Source organism: Thermobia domestica, chromosome 16 (assembly GCF_964235325.1).
Source record: "Thermobia domestica chromosome 16, izTheDome1.hap1.1, whole genome shotgun sequence".
In the NCBI taxonomy this organism is placed as follows: Eukaryota; Metazoa; Arthropoda; class Insecta; order Zygentoma; family Lepismatidae; genus Thermobia; species Thermobia domestica.
The window spans coordinates 176,168,288-176,180,379 of NC_137469.1; the positions used below are offsets into that span (position 1 = coordinate 176,168,288).

At 38.3% G+C, this 12,092-nt stretch overlaps 1 protein-coding gene across 1 annotated transcript in view; it reads left to right on the plus strand.

Annotated features, from left to right (window-relative positions):
• Positions 1-402: 402 nt before the first annotated feature.
• LOC145672835 (uncharacterized) overlaps positions 403-12,092 on the plus strand; it is a 36,521-nt gene continuing 24,831 nt past the window's right edge. The window contains exon 1 of the mRNA XM_081741983.1: positions 403-567. Coding sequence (XP_081598109.1) covers positions 477-567 — 91 coding nt within the window. The 5' untranslated portion in view covers positions 403-476. The remainder of the gene's footprint in view (positions 568-12,092) is intronic.

Genomic DNA, 12,092 nt, shown 5'->3' on the forward strand with positions numbered 1-12,092 from the left:
GATGACCTTGAACGTCCTTAGTTTTGTTGCTGAATTTTGTGGCTAAGATGTGCGAGGTAGAGGAAAAACCGTCTACAAATACGATGTTTTCAATCTAAAGTGAAGGCATTTTTTAAATCGGACGAATCTTTTCGGCTACACTCTTTAAGCGCCCAATGTTAAATAATTAGTTTGCTCAAGGGAGATTTGAAACTCCGAAACTTCCTTTATGTGACCATTGAATTCAGTATTATCTTTAATGACCTTGATATGCAAGAAATAATTGAGTTTTTAATAATTATTATTGTGTATCACCAAACAATAAATATTTATTAAAACTCAGAGGAGAGATACCGGAGCATTTTGTGGTGAGTAATTATCTTGTAATTTATTCTTAGAGGAAGAAGAGGGATTTCTTGAATATATGTAGAAACATTTCAGTATCTACGTAGTAATAACAATCTTGTGTTCTACATGTAACCGGAGACTGTAATAACATGAAGTTATGGATAATTCTTTTAATAATGATTATTTTTGTTCAAAGCAGAGACTCCGAAGCAAACAAGACATCAAAGAGAAAGGGAAAGTGTTAGTTAACTGATATTTTCATCTTTAGCAGTTGTACTAATTAACAAATATTTCAATTTTGCTTTCCTAATGAATAATGATTGTTCGATTTCCGCACTTAATTTTATTTGTTTATTATTTTTGTTCAGCTAATGTAAGGCAAATCATATTGTTATGGCAGTGGATGTCTAAACAATGTCTGTTAGTATTTTCAGTAGCCGTTAAGATGTAAAAATCATCAGATTGAGTATAGCCCGCTCCCCCCAGTGATTTTTAACGAATCATAGTGATTCTAACGATTCATATTAGTTCATAATGAATCGTAATCCCATGTTATAAAGATTTAAGATGTAAATCTTGTGGTAAGGAAGCTTTAGTATAAGTAGTAGCGGTAGTAGTAGTAGTAGTAGTAGTAGTAGTAGTAGTAGTAGTAGTAGTAGTAGTAGTAGTAGTAGCGGTAGCAGTAGTAGTAGTAATAGTGGTAGTTAGTAGCAATAGTAGTAGTAGGAACGGGTTAGAAGCCCCGCAGGGGTTGGTTGGGTTCTGCTCTCGATATAAGTAGTAGTACTAGTACCAGTAGTAGTAGTAGTAGCAGCAGCAGTAGTAATAGTAGTACTAGTTGCAGTAGTAGTAGTCAGTGACGTATTTAGGGTGGCTTCCGGGCTTAACCCCCCAAATCTTACTTACTATAGTAAAGTATATTAAATATCTTGCAGAATTTTCACATTTTCAGGCAAAGCCCCCTCCGAAAGTTAGCAAAGCCCTCCCCGAAAGAAAATCGTAAATACGCCATTGGTAGTAGTAGAAGTGACTTCCAGTTCTAGTGACAAAGAACTGGGGGGAGCGGGCTATACACAAGCCAAATCATCTTTTGTAAGGGTTAAATTCCCTTAACTTATGGTAAACCATGTAGAACTTAAACTAACTTAGGGTTAATTCTAATTGCAGGGGGGCAATACAAACTATGAAGGTAAATTCAACGCAATGTAACCTAACCTAACCAAAATTAGGCTAGAGTAATCAAAAAAGTATGAATTCTTAGGAAAAATTCTGATACCCGGTAGTTAAAGTTTATCCCTAACTTAACCTAAGGCATTTATACCGAAGTTGGTCGTCTGGCTGGTTTACGACAAAAAGCGTAATAACAGCTACGAAAATTTGAAAATAATCGCTTTTAAGGTCCGCTTTAAAAGATTATAGTAGGGTACGGCAGAGTAGAGTAACGTAGGGATAAGTAGTAGTAGGGAAGGGACGGGTTACCTTAGGGTTAGGGAAATTTGGACCCATTTTGTTAAAATTAATAAGAGTGTGATATCTCGTCTCTGCGTAAGGATACCAACTTGATGCTCGTTACTTTCCCACAATCCAACCATGTGGTAGCCTTGCGTGAAGTAGTTCCCTCCGCTTGCCAAATAGCTCTATGTCTATAATGCGCTTACAAAGAAAAATAAACCCAGCTTCCCTTCTCCTTACGTATTATCAAGCACAAAAACGAGCAAATTATCCATTTCTTTCCGGTAAATTTTCAAAATTTTGCTAGAAATGGACGATCCACTTTGGAACGTAATCCTAACCTAATCTAAACTAACCTTACCTACTTTAAGCTAAGCTAACCTTAGCTAAGTGAAGCTAAACACGGTAACCTAATGTATTTTAAACTTAACTTAATATATGTTTAATAAGCTGTCTGAGGTTGACGGAATTTACGACTTTTGGAATAACTTTTGACAGTCACGCATGAGTGCTGAACACGTGTGAGTAGATTCCACTTCCAAAACCCTGGAATGATGTCAAAAAAATCTTTAAGTTTAACGTCCCACGCCTATGCCGGTTAGGCTGAAGGAAACGGTGATAATGATAAATGAGTGAAATGGTGAAGGTGGGAGGAAACGGGAAAACCCCGAGAAAACCCATGAGTGTGGTGTTTGTCCACCACAAAATCCACACGACGCGAGCTGGAATCGAACCAGGGACCCCAAGTACCGGTGGTGAACTCTCTACCACTGAGCTACAGCGTCCCCACCGAAATGATGTCAAGTTTTTGTAAATGACACATATCGTAAGTACAGAGTAAGCTTTCTTTAGTTGACCCTAGGATCTCCGCTACCTATTAATGACGCTAAATTTCACAGCATGGGATCAGACCTAACCTAACCTAACCCAACCACCTTAACTTAATCGATAATTTATGTCAATATGTGGAACCCTTTTGTGAATTTTATGCCCTTCTTATATTGTTATCAAGAAACAAATGGATACATTTGGAGTACTGAATATTCAAATATCAGACGTAAAAACATATACGGCAATTAAGTAGGCATTTTTTAAAAATTAATAATGGAAAATTCATGTACGTGGGTCAGTCAGAAAGTTAGTTGCACTCCTTTGTAAATATTTTCGGTCAAAGGCTAATTTGAGGAAACTGTGTGGCAACACTGCAGACACGTAGCTGTATCGTGTGACGTAGAGGCTTTCACAAGGCAAGTAGAGTTCTGATAATCAGTTGTAAACGTCTCAACAGCTGCAAGTGGCGTCCAAATTGGAAATGCATACAGTGATTCGTTTTTTTTTTTTTTTTTTTTTTTAGGGCGAAAAGGTGTAACTGCACTTAAATTTCTCGGCAGTTGCATGAAGTGCACGGTGAAAATGCAATCACGCAAACTATCGCCAAGTGATGCAATATGTTTGAGAACGGACGTATATATTGGCGATGCTGAGCGCAAGGGAAGACTATCAACTTCGACAAATCCTGAAAATCGCTGCTTGCGTGAATTAATGCATTCTTGCAAACAATGAATAACAATAGACGAAATCGCAAACGAACTGGGTATATCTCATGATAAGGTGCATAAGATTATTGCCGTTCTGCTGAAATTTAATAAAGTTTGTGTAAGATGGGGGCCTCATCTATTGATGGCGGAACATAAAGGGAAGCGTTTTGCAAACGTTACCAAAAGGAAGGTAATCAGTTTTTGGACAAATTTGTAACCGGAAATGAGACTTGGATTCACTAATTTTCTCCTGAAACAGAACGCAGCTCCCTCACGTAGAAACATTCCACTCCCCCGACTCGAAAAAAGTGTCAAACTGTTCCATTTGCGGGAAAGGTGACGATGACGCTGTTTCTCGACAGAGATTATTTGGTGCATACATAGTTCATGCCAAAGAGCATCATAATTAATGCGTCTTCTTATTGTGAAACACTAAAACGATTGCGCAAAGCAGTTAAAAATCGACTGTCAGGTAAACTGTCCAAAGACATTGTGCTTTTGCACGATAATGCAAGACCGCATGCAGCACAACAAACGTGTGAACTTCTGACAAATCTTAGGTGGGGAGTGTGGGATCACCCTCCTTATAGGCCAAACCTTTCACCATGTGACTTCCATGTATTTGGTCCCATGAAAGACGAACTTTTAAAGCGACGATACCACTCGAATGACGAGGGGAAAGCTGCAGCCCAAGAATGGTTATCAGGCACTGGACGGGATTTTTTTTTTTTTTTTCAGAAGACATAGGAAAAGTTTTATCACTCCTCGACAGATGCTTAAGGTGGATCACTATCCGGAAGTCAGTACATATTGTAGCTTATTCCCTTAACTACTGAGCAATGAAACGTTACATATTATAAATATTGTACTGTAAGATAAAGTTATGTTTCAGCTACAACGTAAGATGGGGGCGCGGTGGCTCAGTGGTAGAGCGTTCACCTCTGGTGCTTGGGGTCCCGGGTTCGATCCCAGCCCCCGCCAAGTGAACTTTGTGGTGGACAAACACCGTGCTCGTGGGTTTTCTCGGGGTTCTCCCGTTTCCTCCCACTTTCTTCATTCCACCATTTCACTCATGTCTCATTATCACCGTCTCCTTTAGCCTAACCGGCATAACCGTGGGACGTAAAACTTAAAGATTTCATTTCATTTTTACAACGTAAGACAATGATTCATTTGGTTGTGTCTGCTGATACCGAAAAATGTAACAACAACAAGAAAATATTTGATTCGTTTTACAATGAGCACACAAGATGGCACTTGCTAGTAATCTTACTAGAAATGCTTTGTTTTATCAAATATTTATTTGTATGTGTAAAGTATTTTAAGGTAACACTCTTAGCACAATATATATATATATTGTCTGACCGTTTGTCGTGTTATGTTTTATATTTTATTTAAACATTAATTTACATTTAAGGAAATAGATTTTGAGACGATTCTTGCGCAGAACACCATAATGCGTTGTTGCCAAATTTGTACGTTTACTGTAGTAGTCCCGATAAGAAAATTCCTGGATTCTAGTGTTGTAGTTCGAGAAGTGGAATCGCGGTAAGGGTCGAAAACTAAGTTCTCGACTAAGTATCTAAGCAGAAATCCATTATTACTCCCTTCATTATCTGGCATCAGTAAACTCGATACCATCTGGCAATGCCGTACTATTCAAGCAGCGTTTAGCATAGCACCGTGAACACCTAGTGATCCACCTTAAATAACAGAGGTAATTACGTTGAAAAGTAGATTGTGAATGGAATTTTATATTAGTTATTGTGAAATGTCTTTCCTGTTTTATTTTCTTAAGCAGTGCAACTAACTTTTTGACTGACTCATTAATATTTTATATACCTGCTGTGGTACTTTCTGAATAGGTAGATGTACAATGTTTGTTTTATTTTCATTAATATATATTATGGATTAATTGTTTCCGGTAATGGAGACTCTAACTTAACTGTAAGTAATTATCAATTTTATGTGAAATCTTGCATTATAAATCTTGACAGACGGACATCATGTTCATTATTTACATTTTGCTGCTCTTATGCAACCATGTAGCGAAAGATTTGTGCTTGGAGAGGGGTTTTCATTATGGCGCAGTGTTTAAAAAAGTAAGTAGTGCGTTGTAATATAAGGTGAAATATAAAGGGCTAAACTGTGGCAGATGGCGGCCCGGATAAGACCCAAATGGACTTATTTTCAACGTTGTATTACGACTTACGTCTTCTTACTTTAAGATACTTTACCTACAATTACCCCTGTTTCATTTCAGGCCTTCAATATTCAACGTTAATCACAAATATTTGTTATTTTCATGCTTCCTTTGCTCTTTACTACATCCGTACTTATTGCTAAGCAAAATTAGTACAATGATTCCTTGCCTTCTCTCTGCTAATGAGGATATAGCTTCGAAACAGGTACTAAAAATTCGTGAATGATATAATCCTTTCTTTTTGCGTGTTTCAAAGGTGTTTTCGGCTGCAGTGTCCTATCAAAGACATAAATATTTCCTTCTTGCGTGCTAACCGCTCAATGGAGAAACCTTACATTCGTAAAAATGAATTTATTCTTACTGCCTTAGAAGTGTTTCGTAAAGAAGGAGCTCCCTTAATAAGTGCAGATGGATTTCACGAGACTGAGTATAAATACAGTTCGTAGACGTATAGCAGAACTACAGTGCATTGGGCACAAACCAACTTGTATTACGTGGCCATTTATAAACATGAATGCTATCTAACCGAGTCAGGACAAAACCGCAATACAGGTGGCCGAACGATAGTGAGATGTATCCGTAGGGAACAGGCGCGTTAGCGCCGGTGGGCGTACGCATAAATGAGGATGGTGGATAAACATTTCGTACGGCATAAAACATAAGCATTTGCACACTGTTTTGGCAAGCACTTTCTTCCATGATGTCTTTGTTACTGTGTATTATGTGATACAGAGCACACCCTCCATTTCGTACTTCTATTTTATTTTCATTTATTGTGTGACATCCCTATATTTTTTTTAAAATTACCTTTACAATTCTATTGCAAAATCAAATGCAAAACTTGTTCCGTGGGTTTTACAAATTCATTCTCTATAACACAGGTTATCACCCAAAACTTTGCCTTATTTCATTACGTTTATCTCAGATGCAACTCCCCTCTTAAAAGTTTGCGTTCTACATTTATGTATTTCCCTCCATTACAGCTGCAGACACATCCTACCTTTGTTAATAAAATAGCGGATTCGAAACACTGTCATATTATGCTCTACTGCCTGTTCACCTCATATCGCATCAATTCGCTATTTAACTCATATAGTGCAGAATTTAACATCGATTTTCTTCCTTATTAATCAACATTCACTGCAGTGTCGGATCTAGAAGGTAAAAACTGGGGGAGCCAGCCAGTTCCCAAAATATTATACATGTATCATCCGTGTACGATAAGCTCCCAAAAATATATAAATAATAACTTAAATTATTTTTGTCAGTCAAAAGACTGGGGGCCTAACCCCCTCGGCACCGGGCGAGATCCGCCACTCATTCACTTATGACTTTTATTACCTTTTCTGTTACTCTCATGCAGGGGCGGATCCGGGGAAGCGATCGCTCCCCCAGAAGAGGAAACTTTCTTATTTTATATATATAAATAAAAGTTTTGAGCCCTTAAAAGTAGCAGTATGACAACCCACTGCCCCCCCCCCCAGAAGTCGGTCCTGGATCCGCCCCTGCTCTCATGATGATATTTCATCTGATTCTGGTTGTTAATCCGTAAATTTTGCATTCACAGCCGCCATCCGCGCCAATTAACCCTATAAATTTTGACAGAAATTATAAATGTTAAATTGAATTCATGTTCTCAGCTGTGATAATCTAAATTCATTAAATTTAGTTCTTTATTAGTGATTGAATGAACTTACCACTTAATAACAAGTGTGTTAATGAGTATTCTCGATGTATGGAAAGTAGGTAGATGTTCTTGGCCAATAGCGTAAATTATTTCTGACGTTCTGGTAATTCTTATCGGAAAGGAACAATGTAATTGTTTTAGAAAAGTAGGTTTCGTTGTTAACAATGTTAAGCAATCTGGGCAGACTGATGACTGCATCTTCCTTTCTTCTTCGTTTCCTCCCACTTTCTTCATTCCACCATTTCATTCATTACTCATCATCACCGTCTCCTTTAGCCTAATCGGCATTACCGTGGGACGTAAAACTCAAAGATTTCATTTCATTTTTCATTTTCATTTTTCTTCTTGAAAGGCTTGGGCCAGATGTCGGTTACAGGGGGGACGGAGCCGGAGACCGTGAGCGTAAGGTCGATTTTTTCGCCTCGATTTTTTCTGTTCCTTCTCGGAGTGAGTTGGTTCCTCCACCATACCTACATCCATTTATGTTATTAATGCTGTGATTTAGGTAAGGAGTGTCAGCAAGAAAATAGCATGAAATGCTTTTAGACTATTATACAGTAATATTCGTTATATTATTAATACATACGATTTACACTAGTTCATTAAAAGAGGCCTTCAATGTATCTTATGATAAAGAAAAATATGATTACAAATCAGCGTATTCACTCTGAAAATTTTAGGACTACAGCACTGGTTATAACTATCCTATTTGAGCTTTTTCGTCCGGTTTTATTTTTTCAAGTCCAGAGGCATTGTAGAACACGTTACGTATGGGTTCACATCTTCCTGCGTCGAGACATAGAAAGTGATGACGTCATAACTTCAAACAATATATTTTATTTTATTAGGCCTGAGTTCATTATTTTTTGGCGGACTTATTTTTGCACCTAGAAGATTGAAATTTTGCACAGACATTCAATCCACCGAGTAGTATTTACCAGATTTTTTGAGATTTTTGCGTTAGCAGAAGGTGGATCCAGAGGGGCAAAGATTTGTTTTTTTACCAAAAATCCCTTTTTCACTATTTTTACGCCTCAGATACACGATGGAGACACGTGAGTGGTACCATCTGAAAGGCAGTTCAATTCTGAAGAGAATGATGTGCGAACCATGACCCTAGGGTAATTAGGGATGTCTCAGGGAATTTTTACAAAATATCCTGTATAGGGGAATATGGGGTACAGGCCGGTAATCAGCCCAAAAATGTAGGGGGGCCGGCTGAAATTAGGGGGGGCCGATCCAACCATATTATAGTTAATTTGCAAGCCTACGTGAAAATTTTAGAGGGCCAACAAAAATTTAGACGGGGCGATCCCTTTAGAACCCCTGGATACGGGCCTGATGGGGTATTGTCGGTATATTTTTTTGGCGGGCTTACTTTTGCACCTTGAATATTGAAATTTTCCAGAAACATTCAGTCCACCGAGTAGTATTTATCAGAGTTTTTCAGATCTCTGCGTTAAAACAGAGGGGTCCAGAGGGGCAAAAAGTTGAAAAAAGGGATATTTTAAGCAAAAAATGCTTTTCTTCGGGATTTTCCCGCCTTAGATACATGATGGAGATACGTGAATGGTACCGTCTGAATGGCATTTCTATTCTGAAGAGAATGATTAGCGGATTATAATCCTAAGGTAAATAGGACGTCTCAGGAATTTTTTTTACCTGAGATCAGGGTCTTTTGCGGTAATCTGGGGCATTGTGTAGATTCTTGATAAAATTTCTCCCGCCCTTACTATTCAAGATAGAAGCTTGAAATTTGGCACACACATTCAGTCTACCGAGTAGTATTTATAATATTTTTTGAGATATTGCCGTTGCAGAGGGCCCACAGTGTGACAAATGATTTCCCGGTAATTTCCCCTCCATTCTTCCCTCTCGTGGTATATGGTATGTTCATGTAAGTGGTACCATTTGAAAGCCTGTTCTATTCTGAAGAGAATGAGGTATGAACTATGATCCTAGGATAAATAGTAACGATGCAGTAGCTCCTTGACTGAAAGTCTAAAAAATACCCCAAAAACCCAATATCCTAAAATGACTAGTCAAGTCGTATAATCCCCCCCCCCCAGCCTACACGCTACTGGATTGGGCGGAGGAAAGGAAAGAAAAATTCCTCTTATTTTGTGGCATACCCTAGTGCCTCTTTTCGTCCCTTCGAGGTTGCGTTTCCGATGCGTTACACCTCCCGCAGGGAACGCGACCTAAGTGGCTATTCGGTAATTTTACTTTCGCCAGAGTTATACTGTGAGCCAGTCAGGGTTTCCAGGACTTACTGCCATACCCTTATTCATGCTAATCACGAGAAATAAGCCTATTGTGTTAAAAAGATTTCTCTGTGATTAGCTAATTTTTCATAATTCCCTTGTATTTTCTTTTGTTATACACGCACATACTTTATAATAACACATTTCCAATAATCTGCACAAAGATCTTCCAACCAGCTGTTTCTTGCTAAAATCTCCTTACCTAGCAACACGTCATTCCTTTAGACATCTTTTACTGATTCGGAAACAGCAGGCGGTCTGTTGTTCCGAAACGCATCAAATACGCGACGTATTCTGTGCGTTTTTATTGCTTTCGCGTTTATAGCGCATTACGATTAGCTATCCATATTTAAATACAGCGTTTGCCAAGCGTACGCAATAGTCATAGAAACGCGTTGCCAACGCAATGGGTAGCCATTTACCTGTTTTTCATGTTGAAACAAAACGAAAAATATAGTTGTGTTGTCTTTCTGATGCAATATTCTTGCACCTTTTCACCTATCGAAAAATTTGTGTCGGTCGACAAATAACACAACAACCGAATAATTCTGTGACGTATGGGGTGGCGAACACTGTTTCATTGAATTGCAATGTGATCCTTATATACGTTCTTCTTTCTATCTAAGTTTTTATTAGATGGGTCCTGTTCTCTTTGTTTCGGCCTGGAAGTAAACCATGGAACGAATAAGAAGGAAATGAATCGGAATAAGAACATCATGTTCTAGCAAATTGTGCAGATTTTAGAACAAGACGTGAGGGTCATTGAGGAATTAAAAACATTGGGATTTGCTGGTGATGTTGAGGACGATAAGGAGATGCATTTCGGTTCTGATACTGCTGACGATGACAACTAAGAGATGACCTGATCATTCCAACATGGCAGCAGTCACATGCTTCTACTTCCAGTTGGAGTGCATCAGACTACCTTCCGTCGCCGGCAAAGAAGCCAAAGATAATGCTGGATGATAAATACAAGATGAAGACATTTATCTTTTGAAGTACTGATAACAATGGCCAAGTTCTGGAAAGCAGGTGTGCTCCATCAACAGTACAGACAAGGGTTCGATTGGTTAAGAAGTTCTGTATGATTTCACAAAAAATAGCCATTGAAAAAAGTTCATGAGATAGTGGAAAAGTGTGCCATTATCCATGATCAAACAATAAAGTCGTGGGTGATGCAGAAGAAAGCAGAGTTGATCGAGAACACATCTTGCGGCTTACAATTCGATTCCACTTTTTAACCTTTGATAGCCAGGAAGACGAAGCTTTAAGCGTATAGTATTACCTAAACATGGAAACACAAGGACTTACAGTTAGAGGCAGAAGCGGATAAATTTGTTAAATTAGTGTGGGATCTCATGACTGCGGGCGAAGTTCTAGCTTGCTACGTATTTAATGCAGATCAAAGCCTTTTTTTGAGAAAGAGTTTCATTCATACAGGATTTTGAAGGATTAAGGATCTCTAAAGATTATAGCAGCTGTTGGATCAGTGAGTGCGACACTCCACTCATACATGATCATGTCATTTAATTCGATGGATGGTGAAATCTTACGTCCAATGCACGTACTGGTGGTTGAGCCAAAAGGAGTATTCCCGACTTTTAAAGAGCTCTGGATCCAGTTAATATTAAACAATTGGTGACAAGACAGTGAATATGAGCAAGTCGGATCTTAAAGCCTTCTGCTCATACATCATTCAGAAAAAGATGCCACGTGAGAGAAAGTTTTCTTACTTGATTCGTAGGCAGAAAAGAAAGACATCTGAATCATACTGCGTGCCGGAAGGAGTAGATTGTTAATTGACGTACAGGCGTGATTCAGCCGCTCGACATCCATTTCTTCCGTCCGTATAAGAAACTTGTTTCCTTTATTACAGACACTGATGTGAATGTATGGCATCGTTATCAGTTGTTGCAACTGCGGGCTTTCACGATTTACTAGTTGAGTGTTCCTCGCTTCCGAAACATTATTCGATTCGCTTTCCATAACACTGGATATCTCGTTGATCAGCCCGGTATCTGTATCAATTCTTCTTATTACTGCTTCGATGGAATTGTGAGTTAAATGTGCCCATTGTAAGTAGAGCATTTGTATCAACTATGCACTGTTCACCGAATTGCACGTCGATTTTACTAATTAGAATCGGTTTTGAGAAATAACAAATTAAATTAAATATCATCACAAAACAATCGTTTCTTGTCTTTAGATACCAGACGTTACCACATTACTTCATTAACCTTCTAGTACGATGTTTTAAACCCGCATATGAGCCGGAATTCGATCAAATTCCGAACAACATGTACTTGCCATAGACTCGTATGTTAATTTTCTCGGCCCTCATCTGTTATATCCTGTGCCTATTTCACTTAAACATTTACATGTTTAGTGCACTCAAATTGTACTTCCTAATGAGAAATGTTTCAGTCTGTAACTCAATTCATTGAAACGGAAAGTTTACTAGTTAAAGCTCTACTTTGGAGACTATGTAAGCTTAATTGGGTAAAGAGCAATATGTATATTGTAATGTTAATGTGGTAGAGACAATAACAGTCCGGTATTCTAGCCCTTCACCTAATTTATTTTATAAAAATACTAATAATAATCTTTGTATGTACAAAATG